This window comes from Penicillium cosmopolitanum (genome assembly GCF_028827165.1).
Source record: "Penicillium cosmopolitanum strain IBT 29677 chromosome Unknown utg000003l:1.0-3747932.0:1.0-3751027.0, whole genome shotgun sequence".
Classification (NCBI taxonomy): domain Eukaryota; kingdom Fungi; phylum Ascomycota; class Eurotiomycetes; order Eurotiales; family Aspergillaceae; genus Penicillium; species Penicillium cosmopolitanum.
This window is the reverse complement of record NW_026622673.1, coordinates 593,758-615,024: the sequence shown is the minus strand read 5'-3', so window position 1 is coordinate 615,024 and position 21,267 is coordinate 593,758. Positions and strand designations below refer to the sequence as shown.

Genomic DNA, 21,267 nt, shown 5'->3' with positions numbered 1-21,267 from the left:
AACTTTCTATCGCGAGTCGCTCAATGTCATGTAAGTCACGCTAATGCTTTGCCACTGCCCATTCCCATCGCCCAGTCCTGCATTTCAATCTCCGTACGATTGCTATCCGTCCGTGGCTCTCTGTTCCTCAGCAAAGATCGCTGATGATTCTTTTTCGTCCTAGGGCGAGCTTCAATTTACACTCGACCTGACCTAGCTATGTTCCGCCCTCGTCCTCGAAACTAAACCAGCTGCAACAACCTGATGGGCCAAGCCACTGAATCTCACTAAGCTTACGTCTTTTTTGTTTCTGAAGACGTGGTTGATATGACCACTTGGCCTGGCGCTTTTAGCGGGTCCAATTCAGAAATGCTCGATGCCCTCCGGTTAGCCATATGGTAGAGTTCCAACATGCTATCACCTCTTCCAGGTTCACCCTGTCCAACCAAAGGTTAACTGTCACTGCATCAGGAATCTTCCGTATTCCGACAGGCATGATCGCAGCATCCGGCGACAACAAAGGGAAGCGTAGCATCGACGACCACCGAGAAATACCACGGCTTCTCCGAGAATGGCATCAACCAGTAAGGAACTGAGCTTCTGGCCATAGGGTGAGGAATAGCTCTGTTAGGCCCGATTGCAGCTGAGCAAGTGACGAGGCAGACCGCAGCGCTCGGTCTACCCCAGATCTCTCGCCACGAAAGCAGTCGTTTCGGGTCAGTTCCTATTCTACCCGGGACAAACACCACGATTCTCTCTTTGAACGGGACCTTGTCCTGGCATATTTGAAAATTTATCTGCTATCCGAACAGCAAAGACGAAACAGCTATGCATTGGCAGATATTGCCAACATTCATTTGCAGCGATACGGAGTGATCCTGGGCCCTCGTCCACGTATAATCGAGCTGAGCCCGCTACACCTTTGGTTGGCCTTCGCTGATACCAGACTACATTAACGGTAAGTCTCTACAACCCTCAGTCACCAAAAGTCTTGCTGGTATAGAGAAGCAGTGAAACGCAGCACTGCTTCGGCCGTTCCTACAAGTCCGATCGGGATAGTGTATTGTGGCTGGTATTGGGATTCTCATCTAGGCCGCGAGCATGGTCAGTGGCAAACACCCACCTTGCGCCAGTTTCTGACAATTGGTGCTAGATCGAGTACATCCAACGGCAAACTGTTTTTGTTGTGATATGATGCTGGTGCAGATCAGGAACCAAGCCGAACCATCGGAATTAATCCCGAAGTATGTATAGGAAGAACCAAGTTGATTTCCAATCAACTTGATCTTCTCGTTGTATATAGCCTCATGTTTGCCTCTGAATAAATAACATAATTCATACCTCTAAACTACAACACCGATCGGACACGTGGGAACAGCCGAACAAGGGCTATGTTTCACTGCCCATGTCAGCATCATTTCTGGTGACTGGGGGTGGTACGGACTTGTCGTCAATGTAGTCTGTCATCAGCATAGGGAAAACAGAGACGAGGTAGCAGGCGCCAGCTCGATCACACGTCGGAGGGCCAGGGGTCAGTCCGTAGCGCGGGAATGGATGTGGGCCATATCTGCCAATGCATAGCTGTTTCGTCTTTGCCGTTCGTGCCCCAGGCAAATTTTCACTGGAGGAGAGATCGTGGCATTTGGCCTAGGCTAAAGTAGGAAACGACCTGAAACGACTGCTCTTGCCGATCCAGTACTGCGGTCTGCCTCGTCACTTGCTCAGCTGCAATCGGGCCTGACAGAGCTATTCCTCACCCTGTGGCCAGAAGCTCAGTTCCTTACTGGTTGATACTATTCTCGGAGAGACCATGGTCTTACTCGGTGGCCGTCGATGCTCGGCTTTTCTTCGTTGTCGCTGGATGCTGCGAGAGCCCACTTGACCTAGCATGGGACCGGATGATGCCGTCGTCGAGGCTTCGAACCAGATATGGGACAGGAGGTGCTGGACCGTCGGGATACGGAAGCTAATATAGTGACAGTTAACCTTGGTCGGACAGGATAAAGCCGGGAGAGATAAAAACATGTTGAAACTCTACCGTATGGCTAATCAAAGCGCACTGAGCCTTCCTAGATTTGTTCCGTCAACCTGAGCGAAATGGGTGTTTCAAGCAGGTGTCTTGAAACAGCGAAATAGAAACACACTGGGATTCACTGGTCCGGCCCAACGTGCATCCTTAGTTTTGAGGACAATGGGGAAGTACGCTCGGTCGTGGCGAGTGCCATCTTGAAATTTGTCCTATGACTAGAAAGATGCATCAGCGATCGTTTCTGATGGACAGAGAGCACGACAACATCTTAGAGGAGATCGAGCGGCTCGTGATCGAACGTTTGCCCTCTGATAGAGGGAGCCGTCAGGAGCCGTCAGCATAGGATGAATACTCTCCAAATTGCCTCTGATAGAAACTTACGTTGTTAGCTATTGCTGTTCGCTGTATTCTGACAACGCCGAAGCGGCTGTGTAAGGGACGACTTCGATCTATCATTAATCATCAGTAGGCAGCTTATGAAGGCACTTCATAACTCACCGTGTTCGCATCTTCGAACATTCTTGAGCTCATCCAAGGTCTGTCATATGGTTTCCTAAAGGAGTAGTGGAGGGTGACTGATCTTGAGCATATTCCATGTCAGCATGATTTCAAATGACGGGACAGCTACACTCACTTGCTGTTTGAAGACTTCAGCATCAAACAATGACAGGCTAGTGCTATGAAAAGGTCAGTTCAATTATAAGTGCATGACTTCGAGGTCAGTCCATACCGAAACGTTGCTGGCAAAGACGAAAAGCGATCGATATTAAACCATACTGTGGTGCTCCTTTCAAAATGTCCCTTAACGGTGCAACTAGCAATGGAAAAACACCAGTCCATGAACGAGATTATCACGCAGCCTATCATGAGCGACGTCTGGTCAATGTGCAGCCCGCCCGTCTAGATGACCTACAGCCAAAATATTCAGAACAATCATCAGGTAATATCATAAATACGTTAAAGAAGGTATGTTCTTTCCTAGTATATACTACTATATCCTAGTAACTAATTCTCAATCTAGATCCGAGAGCTTGCTGTGTTTATTAATGCTAGTCCTCAACGACGTGACGCTTTCCAGTCTCTTCAAACAACGCCCATCAGGCTTCTGCCAATCCAGGATCTACGCACACGCTGGAATTCAACATTTTTGATGCTCGATCGTGCTAAGCGACTACAGCGAGTATTTGATCTATACTGTACTACACATCACTATTCCCATTTCAAGCTCTCTACAGAAGAATGACGTCAAGTGGACTATCTTCTTATCGCAAAGCCATTCTTTGATGTGACTAATGTGCTATCAAAGACCCGTGATGTAACAGTTCATTTTGTGTTCAGCATCTATAACAAACTGTTCAATCATTTTGATACGGCTGAAGAAAAGCTTGAGCGAAAGAGTGTTCTCTGGAAGATTAGGATGCTCCAGGGACTACGTGCAGCCAAAGCTAAGCTTAGGAAGTATTATACAGCTACTAAAACTGAGCCATATGGAACAGTCTATGCAATTGCTACCATCCTCTGCCCATCTAAGAAGCTCCGCTACTTTGATAATGAGGACTGGCGAGGGACTAATGCAAATGGTGAGCAGGCTGACTTCATGAAGATCTATCGGAACAAGTTACAAACCGAGTTTGAAAGCTACAAGCAGCGTATTCTTCCCCAGATCAAAACTACAGAGCCTAAAGCCTTTCAGGTTGATCCTGATGACGATCTCGCTTTTATCATGGATTCACACACTCTCCAACCCGAGGTAGATCGGCCAGTGGATGAGATCATCCAATATCTCTCAAAAGGTTTATATCTCTGTAGTAATCCCTAGGTCTTGGCTTACAATACTACAGGCCTTACAAGAGGAAACCCTCGTCTCTCCTGGAAGGAGAATGAGCAGGAATATCCAGTGCTTGCAGCACTAGCCCGGGATATTCTCTCTCTACTCCTGCAAGCGGTGCTGGTGTTGAACGGCTCTTTAATTGTTCCCGTGATATCTGCCACTATCGCTGAGGCAAGCTGAAACCTGACACAATCAAAGAGCTTATGCTCCATTTCTTCTCCTCCAAGTTCGATCTCCAGCAAAGCGAGCTTGATCTAATTAAGGAGTATACCTTAGAGGGAGAGGCTGCTATCCTTAATGAGTCTTGGAAGCCTTCTCCATCACTGAATGGCATTGATCCTATTAGTGACGACGAGGAGGAGGGTAGACACCAAATTGAGGAGCTACTAGATGAACCAGAGAGTGATTTGGAGAATGAAGCACATCTTGCACAGGCTACAACACAGAGTAAGAGGCCACATCAGGCTATTGAGCATCAAGACAGTGATGATGGTGGGCTTCCTCTTCCTGAAATACCAACTGAGCTACGCAGGGGCGATCGGGGAGGATTCGGAAGAGGCCAAAGATGCCGGATGGCTTTGAGATAGAAAAAGATCTGATGTAAATAGTCAAAATCATGTAAACTAGCTGAATTCAGAGCCCCGCAGGGTACCTTCACATTAATATCAAAGAGTGTACACGCTGCTAAGTATTAAATAACGAAACTGCACCCAAAATCCTCAATTTTCGATCATGCTATACCATGAAGATACACAAAAAATACCAGAAAAACTGCATAATCTATGCAGGCTCCACGAGATCACGAGTCTTGGCCTATTTGTAATGTTTATTATCCGAAGGATATCTTACGATATCCGCTGAGGCCAAAAAATTCCGTATCGTATCCGCTGCGGATAATCGATAATGAAAAGCTATCGTTATCGGCAGTTGGATACGATCGATCGATAACTATCGTACGATAATGCGGATAGTGACGCAGCCTAGACGGCACTGAGCGGGTTACAGCGGAGCGGGTGTAAAAAAATAACGTGACTTTATTAAAGGGCTCCTTTGTCGGAGCAGCTGTGGGCCATGCACGAATGAGATAGCAAAGAGTCTTAATTGCGAATGTCTCTGTTACCATACGATTTTGTATGGTAGCTCGGACAATCTATCTACCGAATATTACAATCACGTTACTAAATACAAAATATGACAAAACAAAGCTCCACATAGTTATTTGTCAGTATGAGGAATCGATGTACTGGCTAGTACTGAACATGTCCAATAGAATCAGATGATTGATTGTAGATTGATTGAAGGTGTTGAGACTGGTGACGCGCGCTGTCGCACGCTGTGGCCCTGAAACGAAATAAGTGAGAAAAGTGAAGCGGAGCCGAGTGGTAACATGAAAGTCGAACGCTTGGTTTAGATGAGGCACCAGAAAGATACATGCATTTCGCTACTATCGGCCAACTGTATCGTACCAAGTTGCGTGGCACAGTGCGGCACAAGGTGCGATGACTGGACGAGGATGATTACGAAAATATATCCGCAAAGTCAAAATGAACAGAGCAGAGGTGGTCCCTCAGTATTGGGTGTTATGTGCATTCGTCTGACCGGTGAGGATTACGTGCGACGTGGACCTCCTTTTGCAGAATCAGTGCATGATATGATGACCTGCCAGTCCGAAGCAATAAATGACATTACGCGTTTATATTACTCTATTAGGATGAAGCGCACGCTTATATGTCCGAACCTTCTTGCCACGCAGTAATCGTTGCCTTTTCGAGTTCTTGGAGTCTTTGCATTTCAGTTAACAGTCGAGGATCCGGTCCGAATCGGAGGTCTTCCATGCCGACTTCCTGAAGGAGATGAAGTCCTTTGGAGGATCGAAGTCTCGATAGCTGCACATACGTCGAGCAATACTTCCGGTGATGGTCTTGTCCCCGGATGGTAGTGTCATCTTTGAGATCGAGGACTGCAGCGATAAGGGTTGAGCCTTGCACTTTGTAGTCGGTGAGGCAGAAAGCTGGGCACATGGGGACTTGCTTCCTTCGTACCGAATACCCTTTCAGGGTGATAGAACGCTCTAATGGAAAGACTGGCATGACGGAAGGTTCAAGGTCTTCAAATCCTGTGGCCCTTGCTTTATCCGGCTTGAATAAAATGCAGGCAGGCGGTTTGGTGCACATGATATAGAGCTCGTCGATTGCAAAGAATTCAGCTGGTGGGGAGGTGTTAGGGGGGTTCAGTTCAAGACTGGTTACGAAATATTAACCGACCAGTAGGGTCTACCGCGATTCCTACAGCTGTCCCCGCTGCACCATTGACCAGGCCGAGCAGAGTGCAAATGTTGGTCAGGATAGTGCTAGGCATGTTCGAGGTGTACAGGAAGAGCCCCGAGAAAGGGATCTTAGTGCCTTGGTCTGGTTGGTGGAGCAAGTCATCTGCACGAAGTCGGAGGTTGATAGGGCCAGTTGACTTGGTCCGCGAATGATGCGCAGGAAATATATAGACATTTTGGCATCGGGAGCGTGCGAATTGCTCTATCTGAACGCGATTCACCTGGTGACGCAGAGAGTTTAGCTTAACGACAGTGGTAGCATCTTCTAATTGAGGGCTGATTAAGGACGTGATGGCTTTGCTGTTAAGGACGGATCGATCGGCATCAGTTAAAGTCCCTACTCTGGCTCGCGATAGGAGATCGCGGAATGGAGCATCTTCCGATGGTCTCATTTGCTCATCCAAGATGATTACCTGTTTGAACTGATGCCAGAGGAGTCGGCCATTCTCATCCTCACCCGCGCCCCTTCTTGGTTCCTTCCATAGTGCCGGGCCCCGAACAGGTGGAAACTGGAAAAAATCGCCGATAAAGATGACGACGGGAAGACCGCCGAAAAGATCAGTGGAGGATCTGTCCAGGGATTTCGCGATCTTGCAGTGATTATCAATCACGCTGATCATGGTTAAATCCATCATGCTTACCTCGTCCACGATCATGATGGTTTTGCGAGACCAGAGCCGTGTTACTCGGGAACTCATTGCAGTTCTTCGCGAGCGGTCGATGGAGATTCCTAAAGACGTATGGTAGGTATTCCCGCCGATGTTGTCGGCCGCGGCACCCGTCGGCGCCATGACGATCACCTCATGTTTCCGTTCGATAAGGTTCATACCGGCGTCAATTGCCTTAACGATTTGGCTCTTTCCCGTGCCGCCTTCTCCTCCAACATAGAGGAGGGTCTGCTTGCGTCGGGTCGAATCATAAGGGTGGTCTGCCCAGGCCAAAGCCTCAGATAGCACCCTCTCGACAATCATTCCTTGTTTCCAATTTAGCGGGATCACTTCGCTGACTAGGGACACAAGAGAGGCACCAGTGGGATGCTGGCCAACCCGCGATCGGCGGTCGCCCATTATAGGGATCGTGTCCGAGCTAGCCAGCATAGGGTGCAAAATGCCATCTTCAATCTGGACGTCGAAATCGTCAAGCACAAAGCCAGAGGTCGCAGCATCATGATCCGCGCTTTCCTCATGATCAAGGTTAGCGACATCTTTCAGTCGAAACTCCCACGCTTGTAAAGTTGATGGTGGGATGAATCTTAGGCCAGATATTTCGTACGCAGGAGTGCGTAAGATGTCGACCGGCTGAAGGTTGTGTAGAGCTAAGCTTCGGGGTTGGGTTATCGCGCGGAGCAAGGGGGGAATCCGCCGCGCAGCGACTAGAATTTCTCGATGCCATAATTTGGTGATGGAGTGGTAGGCTGCAATCAATGTTTCTGAATTGAAAGTCTCATCTTGCAGGTGAAAGGATTCTTCGGCCTCATCGTTATCAGAAGCAAAAGTCGCCGGGCCAAATCCATCGACATCGTGGTGAAATGAGTCAGCGGTGCCGTTTGCAGAGTTCCACAATTTTGCATCAGCTTGGCAGTCTTCTTTAGACTTCCGCAGTAATTCGATGTTTCTGGCAAATCCTTGGATGTGAAGTGGGAGGGTTGGTTTAACGGCCGTCCATACTTGAGAGCAGGTGTCCCGTTGTGTCGCGTACCGTCGGAAGAGATTTACCAAGTGGGCCCAGGAACAAAAGAGTCCTAATAATATCTCGGATATGTCATTTATAATCGCAGTTGTTTTCGGATGACCTCCAGGAATCGCATCTTCCGCGGCCTGGAACTCTGTTAGCTGTCCGGTGAAAGTCACGGTGGCCACTTGGGATCGGGAGCGCGCCAGGCGCTGCACATGCTTGGCATATCTGGGATGACTTGGGTCGAAGTCCACATCATCTGCAATAGTATCGCGTATATTCTTGGTCTTTACAAGCATGCAATATTCAAACAATGCAAGATGAGCCAGGTGTGGTCCTCGCCACTTATAATTGTCAAAGATGCTTACGGGGGCGGTGTCGCCAGTTTCGTACGTGCAAGGTTCTTCTGCGATAGGGTCGGAAGAGCGACTGCTTACAAGGTTATCTGACTGAATTATCGCCCGGACATAACGCCTTAACCACCAGAGGTTGATTCGGGTAAAGTTGTAGTTGACTGTGTAATAGGTGGGTAGCTGGAGCAACACGCTAGCGACTTGCACACCGCTGATCTCCCGGTCATGAGAGAGCGCATTAAAGCAGCGTAGTGCAAAACTCCCCATACCCTTTTGTCGAAGCCGGAGGTCTGTTGCGGTTGGTCGTTCAGCAACTTTTGCCTTCTCAATGGACTGCCTCAATAAAGCAGCCTTTGCTACTATCTGCCATGGGGAGACATCATCTTTCGTGGCGTAGTTCGTGATATAGTAGATCAGAGAAAGAGACTTGGAAATCGTTGGAATCCAAGAGATGTCTTGATTAGACCGGACACAACTCGCGATGGCGGGATTCCACGGATTTATCCAGGCGTGATTTCGGGCGAGGTGAATCAGTCCAAACTCGTCTACGTTGGAGGTAGGAACGAGATCTCTAGGCATGCCGAATCGACAAGCATTCTTCCTGGATCCCGTCTGGCGATACTTGAAGCATGTGGCGAGATGGTGTTTCGAATGGACTTGCATTTTACGAGCGACGCAGTTGCTATCATGGGATAGTCGGAGATGAAAGTCGTCATCGCATTCAAAGTCTGTGGCTGACGGTGGCATGCTGGGAAGGTCCACTTCAGGGTCGTGCGGAATACTCTCATCAACGCCTTGGGTAATGATTGACTCTAAGTAGCGAATCATGCGAGCTGCAAATTCACTATCCTGGAGGAGACGGTCTCGTAGAGTAGTGAAAGCCAGATTCCCCCTCGCCCATGCCAATCCGTGGAGATGCAGCATGCCTCGACCGTTCGTCTCGACAACAGCAAAATGGTTCGAGAGATCGCCAAGGATGCCGATTTGGCCAGTATTGGTAGCGAAGAGGCCGTCCAGGACGGCCTTGCAGACGTGATGGAAGAAGTCGGCGACAGCCACCGGGTTAGATGTAGCTGCAGCCTCACGGATAGCGGCATTTGCCGTGGGTAGATGATCCCCAGAGTACTCTACACCGGCCAAGATCAGGACCAGGGGATTCCGCAGGTCGGAGGGGTTGATGGTGATCCAAAAAGCGGGCATGCCGTACCGAGCAATCAGTCCTCGGATTTCAGAGCGCATTCTTAGTTTTTGAGCGAAGGACCCCGGAACCTGCATCCCGATAGTCTCGATGTTTCGCAACAGTCGCCTAATGACCGGGTCCTCTATTTTCTGGCCAGTTGTGACCGACTTGGCTGCGTCCTGGAGCTGGTTCACCGTGAGAGAGGCGATGTCGTCTTTTGTAGACTGCCAATTCTGCCGTTTGACGAGGAATGCGTTGCCCATGGAAGACTTCCGGAGCTGGATCACATCATACAGCAGGTACATGAAGGTCCTGTGGCGTGCGAACCTACGCGAATAAGCAGACGCAGGCATCACTATTTAATTAATATTTTTAAGAAAGCGACCCACCTTTTACTGTGGTGACGCAAAGCCCAGTCCGCAAAAGCGGCAAGCGACATCGGGATAGTTCGTTCATCAAGATGGCCACCGATCCCTGCGGGAAACAAGGTTGGGAATGCAGCGGTAAAGTAATGCGGATCTGTCCAGTGATCCACTAGAGTGGTTTCTCCATGGGTTGTGTAAGAGATCATCGGCACTTTTCGATGATCGAAGGCTTGCGTGTTCCTCTCACTTTCTCTAACCGATAAGTCCTCACGCGATAGTGCCGGTCTGTTCGTGATTACGCTAAACAAAGCGTCCAACGCACGAAGGTCGGGGTCCTGACGTTCTCCGTTGATGTCCGTGGAGACGGAGCCGGTGATGAGAGGCTCACCGCCACTAGCGTCAAGCGCACTATCCTGGGCAGCCTGAAGATCATTCTCGTAGTTCCCTGTCTCTAGGTTTACCGTGTACCCCTCACGCTCATGGTGATCGGACTCGTCGAGGCAAATGATGCTATCTCGCAACTCTGGCGGAATGAAGTCATCGGCCCAGTCGTCGATCATGGGACGGTTGATCGTGAGGTTACGGTAGAGGTGGTTATGTTGAACAAGATATTGCAAGGCCGCCAGAACCTTGGCCTTCCGAACGAGAAGAAATGGATTCAGGTCCGAATCTGCGGGGCGTCTGGCACCTAACCAGAACACCTTGATAAGGCCATGCAGAGTTAAGTCCGGGCTCGGCAGGATATCGAGTAGTGGTCCTGGATCTTGTGGAATGACAATGAAATGACCGCGGAGGGCATGGTAGCTGACTGGCGAGGAGCGGCCGCCCGGTCGCAGTTTCAAAACGACACCAAGAGGGTGGCACTTTGCAATGAGGCACTCTTCTGTCAGAGTAAGGCCTTCCAGAGCGGACGGAAAGTTCTGGCACAGAGTCACATTCACAAGGTTCTTCGCAGAGAACTTAGGAATGACATTTCGATTGAGTGAATCATAGCATGATGAGCAGAGATCCCAAGTGTCACCATGCCGGCCGCAAGTATCAAGGGCTCCCTCGAATGGCAACAACAAAGGATCGTCAATATCCAAATGGTAGGTATTAGTGGCGGGCACAAGTTTTCCGCATAAGCAACAGACATGTCTCTTCGCCGCGGTGGAAATCCCGTCCTCGTACCTGGCCACGGATGTTCGTATGTGTGAGCAGGAGATTTCCGGGGGAAATACATCGGAGGCGACGGCCCGAGCTTCTAGCTCATCGCGTAGGAAACAAAGCGCTCGATCTAAATTATCCTGGAATGTCCCCTGCGCAAGCGATCTTTGCCTTTTGACTATGGCGCGCAGTGGAGTCGGATTGGACCTTTTGCGGGAGGCGGTTGGTGACAGTTGTGAGAACGGTGACGGCTGGAAGCACGGCTCGGGCAGAGGACCTCCAGGAAGCAACACTCTCAGCGTTCCCGACCCCGTGGAAGATGCCGTCGTCCTCCATGTAGCTGGCTGGCGGCAGCGATAACAGGTCGCCGTATCATAGGATGGGTGGCACGGCCGCGCACACGTCGAGCAAGCAAAAAACAGAGTGGAAAAGACAGGCACGGCGAGGGAATTTGGAGACGGAGGCGGCTCGCTAGAAAGGTTACCCATTCCAGCAGCAGCGGCGAGTTGTCTCGTTCTGAACCCCCGCAGAGATGCCCCCCGCCGGCAATCCACGCAAGTCTTAAACTGTGTGGAGTGCCACGGTCTGGCGCAGCGTGAACAGAATGTAGTTGGGGCAAGGAGAGCAGGCATTAGTAGGACAGACAATTTCGAAAGAACACACGGTGCCCTTCCGTAGGCTCACATAAGGAACGCAAGGCAGTTGGGCGTAGAAGTGAAACGTGGAGGAGCATGGAGCAGCGAGAAATTACGGGGATGATAATGCATAGAAAAGAAAGCGTCAGTGTCAAACAGAAGTGCGCGATTGTGGGATACGTGGCGGACACGGATCAAGCAACAACAAGCAGGGAATCATATCGCAGAAGACCGGGATGTCGGAAGTTCTTCAGCGACAAGAGACAAGGATGCCTTGACAAGAAGAAAGCGACAAGACCTGCGAGAAAACGCACGACGCCAAAGAAGGCAGAAGAGACACCGAATAAGAGCATTTCTTGGCAGGAAAACGGACGAACCAGCGTCGAGATCAGCAACGAGGTTGATAGTGGGAGCAACAGCAAAGTTCCGCGGGCAGGTCGTGCAGGGTAGTATACCCTTTCACTACGTTCCTTCGTTTCAGGGCAACTATCTGCAGGCCACTGCTCAGAAGGCCATATTTCAGGGGTTGTTTAGCGTGTTACAGGGCTGCTACTCCGAGAATACTCCGATTACTATACGAAACAGGTAGGAGATCGGGTATGCGCTGAATCATCCAGCTGCTGGCAGTAACGTATTCTCCACTTCAATCGACAGATACGACTAGACCTCGCCATATTGCTTTTTTGGGTACCCAGCGGGTACCCGCGGACCCGCCAAGAACCCATCAGCCTGTATATTACAGAATTACAACTACACTACAGTCTATATTGCACATAAAACTGTGTAATATGGTATATATTACCTGTATTGAAATTTATTGGCTGAGCTACGTGAGCGGGGTATTCGCATCTTAATTTTCTGGTTTGCCTCAAGTTCGATCTTGGTACAAAGTCCGGCCTGCTATATTGCAGCCAAGTGAGCATAAGTAAGACACTAATCTTCCTCTTCGTCCGGATAGTGCACCAGTACTCCACTCAGGTTCCTCAACTCCTCGACGGCATCTTCATCGAGTCTGCATTATCCACGTTAGATAATCCTTCCAAAGTACGGAGAGCACACATACTCTGCACCAAGTATAATAGGGGGGAAAGATTTGGTGGAAGGATACTGTGAGGTTCCAGTGTATTTGTCCAAAATGCTTCAGGTATGTCAGCCGCACCGTTGCAAACAAAAAAAAACCCTTCAATTAATTTTCCGCTTACCTATCAACATTTTCTCTCACACTGTCCCACGACTCCGGATCCTCAAATCTGATAATTACTGGCTAGAAAAATATAAGTATTGTTCAGAATTAAAAGAAGCTTTTAAGGCTTCACGAAAACCGAACCTTTGCCATGATGTAGTTTTCAGGGTCAAATATTAGTAGATTGTGAAGGTGTGGGGGAGTTTCAAGATTGTAGAAACAACATTTTAGAAGTAGTCAGACTCGGGTACATGTTTATATACAACCACTTGATTAGGTTGGTGTATGATGGCGACATGAGAAATTCCGGTACGGGGTCTTTTGCGTCATACAAGTTGGACCGCATCGATGCTCTGGGTCCAATTATATCACCCTACATCCAGGTGCTGGTGGCTGGCTGAAGTTTTGCACACCGATTGTCTTCGTAGTGTGATTCGTGGTTCAGGGGGTTCCGAAATCCGGAAGATAGCTTAAGTGGGGTTACTGGTTGCATCGTGACCATCAGATTAACCCCATGAATGATGTAATCTTGCGGCATTTGAACATTTCAAAAAGTCGCAACCGATCTTTGTTAGACCTCGCCAAAATCGCGGGTCGGGTATCGACCCTTGACCCAAAACCCGCCAATAAATTTCAATACAGGTAATATATAGCATATTACACAGTTTTATGTGCAATACAGTGACACAGCAAAAGTTTGAACACCCCTAATTCTGCCGGACAGGCCTCCACTAATCAAAGACGAGGATACCGGACGGTGAGGCTGCTTCAGGAAGGCGGTAGCAGAAGAGGTATCCAAACTTTTGCTGTGTCACTGTATATACTGTAATATAGTTGTAAGTCTGTAATATACAGGCTGATGGGTTCTTGGCGGGTTCGCGGGTACCTGCTGGGTACCCAAAAAAGCAATATGGCGAGGTCTAGATACGACTGCCGAGCTACTTACCCTGCCAAATGGAATGTTTGAATTCTAACACTAAAGATGAAGCTAAATAGTCTCGAGAAAGACCGCCACGAACAGATTAGTTGATGAGCTCTATTCTTTAGAGGACCCTTGTCACTAGGACTCCAGATTTGGTTCGTTAAGTTAAACAAAATTACATCGTATCTGTCTCACAGGGTTGATTTCGGCTCTCTGTTTATCAAATTATCCTGTATTTCTCATTCTCTATTTAAAAGGGCAGAGAAGTAAATTGATAACCAAGGACCTGTTTCTTGCCTGCCTCTTGTCTGCGTACTGCCTGCGTAGACTCCGGAATATTTCTTGCTAACGGACACGAAAAAGATATCTGTAGTTGATGAGGCTGGTCAAAATCATAAGGCCACCAGAAGAATATGTTCAATAGCTCCATGGTATATAATCCTGCAATAACGAAGACGCTTCCGCTACTGGTTCAGACCAGGAATTAGTTTTAGGCCATACAGTTTCTCTGATTGGAGCAATCCATAGCAGAGTTTGACGAGACATTTTGACAAAGACCCATTCGAATGGCAATACTACAATATCCAAGAGGGGAACAATGGATCCATTAGCGCCGTTAAGATTCACCAATATAGTCCCCCGAGAATATTATTTGATTTTTCATTGCGACTATCATGAATAAATACCTCTGCTCATCTCTCTGGAAGGTTCTTTGTGCCTTCTCAGAAGATACCTAGCAAAGCCACGGACTGTGTGTGCCAAATGCAGGCATCGTTATTGTTTGTTGCCGTCGCATCATTTCCCCTATTTTAGGCATCATCACAATTCCACAAGGGATTTACTACGTCATGGCATATAATGGTAGTCTCATTCCTATACATTCGAAAGAAGCTGGTGCTCTCTGCGATTGAAGATTTAGAAAATAAAACTAAAACTAAAAAAAAGACAGTCAATGTCCTACTCGCACCTTCCCAGGAGAGGGTGGTAGAGAGAGTCCCAAGTCCACGCAAACGCAACGATGGGAATAAACCACTACCGATAACTCTGGACTACTTGGATGACCAACAGCGTTGCAGACATGGAGGCTCTTCAACTGAAATTGGCTACAGTTCCATTTATAGCTCGTGAGTTTGAAGGCCCAATAGATGCTTCACTTTCAAATATCTTATTGCACGAATTTCCATGGTGTCTTGGTATCTGGCCAGAACTCAAATCCTCGTTTGCGATGGATAATGTCGTTCCGTTGTACAACCCGAAATTAAAAATTATCCCCCGAAGCGTTGTATACAGCACGAACCGTCATATATGGCAGATCCCAGCTCCATCCAGTATTCAGTTTCAAAGACGTGAGGCTCATATGAGGCTTGATCGGCATATGAGGGGATCTTGATCAAGGCTTCATTGCTTCCAACGGCGATGTGGAAGGAAGCGCCGGATTATAATCCCGGTTTGCAGTGGTTGGTAGGGGAACAAACGTGTGGCTGTCTAACTTCCCCAGCCCTGTGACGTGCGAGATGCAGCAAAGGTCGTCTTGTGAGCATGCGCGCATGATACGATCCCTGTCACAATTTTGGCTTCGATCCTTAAGCCTCATTAATCAATAATACTTGGTGTTCGGGGGAAGCTCTCGCCTCTGGTCCTCGGCCTAATACGCTCAGTAAATGATATTCAAGGCAAGAAAACCGAACAAACCAAAAGTTTCCCAAAGCTCTCCGCGAGTTCGGTTTCATATTCGCAGTAGGCGTTCTCGAGAGGACCCATATCGCCGAAAGTTGTCGCAACATCGAAGTCAACCCATACTATCCTTCCGCCAGGCACAACAAGCATATGCTTGGGGTAGATATCACGATGGTGGACAAAAGCATTATGAATCTCTTTTAGACCTTGAACCGCGTGACAAATGAGGTCTTGTGAGTAATTCAGACAGTTCAGCCTTTCTGATTCCGACAGGTATTCGAGGAAAATGGCGCGTGGTTTGTGTTTGTCTCTGCTGAAGTTATGAAGTGGTGGGTCGAAAGCAGAGGGGTCAAGCCGATCGATGTAGCCGTAAAATGCGGGAACAAAGCCGCGGTTGCACACGCCGAATTCGTGGAAATTCTGATAGGCCTTCAGCTCGCAGCGAAAGCGATTCAAGTCCCGACCTTTTCTGGTATAGCCTGGGTCTCCATTGTCGTGAAACTGATCTGTCAGCATCATCCTAGGTATCAACAATAGTCCTTACAAGTTTCATAATGCACGGCTTTCCGAACAGCTGCGCTTCGTATAATGAAGAAGGTTCGGAGCGACTCAGCTCCCTTCCGATGACCACATCTGAAAGTCCAAGGTCCAACGTGGGGACATTATGCGTGTCCATGGTCGCCGTGTGACCTGCGTTGCGAGGGAAGCTTGCTGGACTAACTATCCAAGAGCAACCCCTTGGATTATGTAATACAGGTTGTTATCGGAACAGCTGTGGGCCAAGGTGGCATACATAAAGGGCGGACAGATAGTCTCGATCGCGGTTGAGACAATCCCTAAAAGGAATAAAGGAAGAGGTAAGTATATCCAACCCTATTAATCAATCCCTAGCCCCCTTGTGTGGCAACATGCCGGTGAAGCGTAGCGAGCGCGGAGGGAACGCGTCCAGCGACGCGTCTGACCCTCCCGTTCCCGACGCAGCACCCGTTCTACCCACCACGAGGTCGGGCCTTGTTCGCCAGGGTCCAGTGGCCACAACCACACAGGGAATTGCTGCAGAAGGAGACAATGAAGTCGGATCACTTCCAGGGGCAACCAAGGGCCTAGCGCAGCAGATTCTGCATTACCTTAAACCGATCCTACGAGCGAACACCGAGCTTCGGATTGCAAACGCCGAACTTGGGGAGGAATGCAAACGCATGTCAGAAGCATACAAGAACGTAGAGGCCATCGCGGCCGAAGCAGCGTTATATCGCAAGGAACTGGAAGAATCGCGGAAAGAGGTCCATGTAGACCTCGAAATGGTGCGGTTCCGGTTCCAAGGTCTGGAACCGCGCACCAGAACCGGAGGTTCTGCGGTTCTAATATGTAAGAACCGCGATTGCATAATTTTGCCAAGGATTTCCTTTTTCGGATGGATAAGATGATGACTCAACTTAATTCTTCCTTGTTATTAAACACTGTTTTGGGCAATACACGACTGATTGTTCCAATGGAGCAACAATCCTCACGAAATTTAATTAAATTTAATGAAATTTACTTTCTATAGAAATTCCCGCATTGAAAACTACAGGTACCCCTAGATTGAGTAAATTCCAGGCTCTTCTTGGTGGTTGATTCTGGTCGGAGTAGCCGTTAATGTAGTGTGTAGTGTGAGAAATGTATATTTTGATCACAGTACTATACCATCAGCTCGCCAGTCTTTTTTTTCAGTTTATCCCGTGGTGAAAATTTAGAAGTTGTTTTGATAGCATACTCCCTTGAAACTATTTTTTATTCTTTTTGTCTACTTTTTACTACTAATATTCTCTATTAACCGCTATAGAAAGGTGATACCTACTGAGGATAAAGGACTTAGCCAAAAATTGAAGAATTCAGTCATTATGTGGGGCGGACGGAGGTGTTTGATGTGGTTCCTGCGGTGATTTTTGCGGGTACATACGCCTAACATAATTGGATAGTCCGTAAGCAATACCCTCATCAAATTCCCGGGAGCTAAGTGGATATGTGAATTAGGGTACCGCTGCAAAGAGGTATTAGCCAATCAGAGCCATAATTTCCCTTTAGCCTTGATAAATTCTCAACAACACTACAAAAATGCTGTATGAATTGCAAAAATCCGTGAAGCTGAGTATAGTCGCAAAGTTAGCAGACTGCTTCAATTTTCATAAGGCATGGAATCTCAATTTTATCCTTGCCTTTTTCTTATTTATACTAACCCAAAAATAAGCGAGGATAATCATAAATATGCTGTCTTGCGCTATTTGAGCACGCAATAAATTGAACCACAATCCAATTGCAATTTGATAGGGCCCGTGTTTTTCTAGTCCTGGCCGGGAAGGCTTAAATAAGTTACGCAAGCTCCTACATTTCGTCTTCAAAAGGGCACTATCTTCGGATGACAGCACCGTGATTTTTGCAGACAAATTTATACTGCTTTCGTGGGAGCTTTCTTCCAACTACCAGACCGATATCATGGGAAAGGTTTTGAACGTCTTTACAAGATTTCGTAGAAAGCCCCGTACCAAAAAGTTGGAACTCAATCACGTACCACTATGCACGCCTCAATCATCTCTTGACAAGAAGATCTTTTATCCCAACTGGAAGCCCAGGCCAGAATGGAGTCGTCAAAGAGGTCTTGACTTTGTTGGAAATCCTTGTTGGATTTTCACGAGCCTAGATGACCCAGATCTCCACCTTGACGAGATGCAACTGAAGCTCTACCGAAATCTCTCCTTTCGTCCGATATTCGAAAATTTACAGCTCGTTTACAAGCACACTCACGACCCTCCAATTGAATGCATCACCAGTCCAGCTGCTTTGGAAACCGCAAAGCCTTATTGCGTCGGAGAATATCGTTAGTCGACGCCATACCCTGGAGCGAAGTGTTTTCTAGCCTCCTGTAAAAGATGAAGTCATTATGAAGAATAACAGTAACCTTTGGTATAACGAAAGCTTCAGTGTGTCTGATTTGAGTTTTTCCTTTATGAATCCGTCATTCGGATTATCGCGATACCCTCTTTGATAGATTGATTGCTAATGTGTGCTAAAAATGGACTAAATTATGGACAAACCTCTACAGTGTATGGATTGGTAGAATAATGAAATCGTGCACCCTAATTCCTAATTCCTCGGAAATAAGAGTGGTCAGGCTACCATCGCTAGACAAAATCAGTTCTGTTCAAATATGTCCGCAAGTATTTGAAGATAAACTCGAATCATTGAAACGCACCTTCAAACACATCATAGCCTTTTATTTCTAAATATAGCCCAGCAGTGTCTACACACACACACACACACACAATTTATTAACACCAGGCGGTGCAGCCGAAAGGGCAAGTAGCACTGATAAATCAATAAGTACATGTCCCTAGTATATGCCGTGTCTGCCCAGAGCTCATAAATACTTGCTTTTCGTATATGTCATGACAGCTACCAACGTTGTGATGGATTTTCGTGGATTAGTGGTTGTTAGTTGGCTGGCTTGACAGCGCCTCTTCAAGTGCTCAACATCCTTTTTTCAGCAGTTGAGGCGCATCTTCCCATTATGGCACGAGGAGATAGGTTGGGGCTATTTGAGGGGAGTGGTTCATCTGTGTTGGTCGACATGGCTAGGCGGCGTCGAGTCGGCCCGTGGCGATTGCAAACCGTGTTGAGGCTCGCACTGCTTCTAGATTGAGCGTCAATATTCGTCATCTGACGGCGATTTTGTGCCCAAGAAAAAGATATGTCACTCCGGTGTGTGGTACACTTCTGGTATCGAAAGAGGAAGTTCTCCACGATCTCTCTTGCTTTTCTACATGCACATCGATCCGTCTCTACGAAGTTGCTTCGGTGGAGAAACCATTGAATCTAGCCATGCCGGCCTGGAGTTGGGCCAGCATGCTCGCTTCTTTCCACATCTTCCCCCTACCGCATATACTTCTCGGGAAGCCGTTGAAATCGGCTGCCTCTCCCGCCAAGTCTTCCATTAGCCATGAGCTGGCTCTTTTCGTGCGCAAATATTAGAAAAATGGCATATCGGCGACCGGCTGTGGCTGCACAATAATAGTAGAGTTCATAGCCCTTGAATAAGTATTCTCATGCGACGCATTCCACGCGCGAATTATTTGACCGGCATACTGTACGAGGAGACAGTCTAATTGATTCCACCTATCTCATTCAAGTGACCAAATCTTGATATAGAGAAGCTGTTCAGACGCTTGGTCAACGGGATTCGCAATTTTTTCTACCATTTGATCAGTGTCTCTGTGCGTCACTTCCGCTGGCTGATCATATATATTGGCAGTGTCGAATCTCGTGTATATTAGGCAAAAGATGAAGGCAGCCTACCTGTCAAAGAGGAGCTTGAGCCGGCTTGGTAATTAAATAGACCAATTGAGTTTTACGAGTCCTTATCGCATGCGCAAGGCAGTTTGTCTATTCAGCAAGTTTTGCTGAGGAGAAGATCTCCGCCAAGGTGGATTTGATGCGGGTAGATTAGGCACAGGGTCAATTCGTGCAAAAATCGTCATTTATCAACTGATTAACGAAAGTAGTTGAAATACCCTCATTCACCGCTACATAATGTTGTTAGAGTGGCAGACCGCCGATGAATTACGTTAACCAATTTATGCGAATTTGCGCATAATTTGATGTTGACGCGCGTGGTTTCTCCTTTTCGCGCAGCAGAGCAACTTTCTATAGGTCTATAGGGTACAAAATAAACAAAGTGTTCTATCTCCCTTTGATTCGGTTAATTGAATTTAATCACTGGAGTTTTTGCTAAGCTTGACTTTTTTGACAAAGTTTGCCCAAGTTTGGGATTCACGACCACACGTGTAGGAGTCCTGCCGCAGTTCACCATTAAGCGGCATCTTAGATGTGGCGAATCGATCAAAATTTCGATTATTGCTTCCGTAAGAGCCTCCTTTTTGATCATGAATTTTCCAGGCTTCACGACTGAGGCTGCCTGATCCTGGATTCTGATATATGGTAATCGCTAAATCCATGGTTAGAGAATCGGCTGGGGCGCACTTGGCTCCAAGATAAGAGTCTTTCTCACCACTATTATCAAAGCCAGACAAGCAATGGACACCACTGAGCTGAGCATTGTTTTCTCGATGCCGGTTTTCCAAAGCCAGTTTTCTCAGAGGCGAGGACTCGGATTTCCGGAGTTTAGAATTTGCTTCGGTCAACTTGTGCCCCGATGGAGGGCGAAGAAAATGCGTTGTAGGCCGCGATTCTCCTGAAAGTTTGCCTTCCGGATCCCCTCCCACATCCCCTGCACAAGAGTTACTGTATTCCGTCTCATTAGTAGTCTGGTTTTTCTTTGACAGATCGTTTGATGTGCCCGAATTTATTGGATAAAATAAAGTTCCAATTTGCGGTCGCTGAGAATTGTGGAAACTCCGTTCGTGTAGGTCAGCTAAGAATTCAGTTGTGTTCGAAGCCTCTGTAATCCTTCGTACTGCTTGCCGGGTGGTCCGGCAAGTCTCTGAAGCCGTCCTATTCCGCTTAGGTAGCTGCCCACCAAAGGCGTCCTGAGATGAGAATGATATCATTGACCCAGTGAACTCCCTCGACGATTGTATGCTAGCATCAGGTGTATTGCTCGAAGACATCTTTGACTGAGACATAGGTGAAGGTATCGCGAACTTGACAATCCGCGATTTTCTTCTTGTTCCACTGAGAAGCAAATGTTTGCCGTCACTTGAGCAACGATTTGACCTTTGGGCTAAGTTGCAACCGCTATCATGGGACTGGCCTTGAAAATTTGACTCGTCTCTTGATGCAGCTTGGAATCCTATTTCGCAATTAGGGTCTTATTCGCAGCCTTCAAAAGGTACAAAATTACCGTTTTCATCGCCCGTAGGTCGTCTCGTTCGCTCGGGGCGAATCTCAAGTCCCATACTTTTTCGGCGGCCTCTTCGAACCATAGCAAAAATCTTCGATAACTGAAGAGAAGTCAAGCAGATAGGCTGTTAC

General features: G+C 47.7%; 4 protein-coding genes across 4 annotated transcripts; 3 read left to right on the top strand and 1 right to left on the bottom strand.

Annotated features, from left to right (window-relative positions):
* Positions 1–2,803: 2,803 nt before the first annotated feature.
* N7509_000372 (uncharacterized protein) lies at positions 2,804–4,421 on the top strand (the record flags this gene model as incomplete). Its single annotated transcript, XM_056625019.1, has 6 exons — positions 2,804–2,974; positions 3,030–3,188; positions 3,315–3,801; positions 3,850–3,980; positions 4,040–4,286; positions 4,372–4,421. 6 exons carry the CDS (start codon positions 2,804–2,806, stop codon positions 4,419–4,421), a joined length of 1,245 nt encoding a protein of 414 aa, XP_056493601.1.
* Positions 4,422–11,063: 6,642 nt separating this feature from the next.
* N7509_000371 (uncharacterized protein) lies at positions 11,064–11,243 on the top strand (the record flags this gene model as incomplete). Its single annotated transcript, XM_056625018.1, has 1 exon — positions 11,064–11,243. The coding sequence occupies one exon, from the start codon at positions 11,064–11,066 to the stop codon at positions 11,241–11,243; it is 180 nt and encodes a 59-aa protein (XP_056493600.1).
* A 3,977-nt stretch (positions 11,244–15,220) lies between these two features.
* Positions 15,221–15,976, bottom strand: N7509_000370 (uncharacterized protein; the record flags this gene model as incomplete). The annotated part of the gene is made up of 3 exons (XM_056625017.1): positions 15,221–15,268; positions 15,316–15,801; positions 15,845–15,976. The coding sequence occupies 3 exons, from the start codon at positions 15,974–15,976 to the stop codon at positions 15,221–15,223; spliced, it is 666 nt and encodes a 221-aa protein (XP_056493599.1).
* A 232-nt stretch (positions 15,977–16,208) lies between these two features.
* N7509_000369 (uncharacterized protein) lies at positions 16,209–16,727 on the top strand (the record flags this gene model as incomplete). Its single annotated transcript, XM_056625016.1, has 1 exon — positions 16,209–16,727. The coding sequence occupies one exon, from the start codon at positions 16,209–16,211 to the stop codon at positions 16,725–16,727; it is 519 nt and encodes a 172-aa protein (XP_056493598.1).
* Between the last annotated feature and the right edge of the window lie 4,540 nt (positions 16,728–21,267).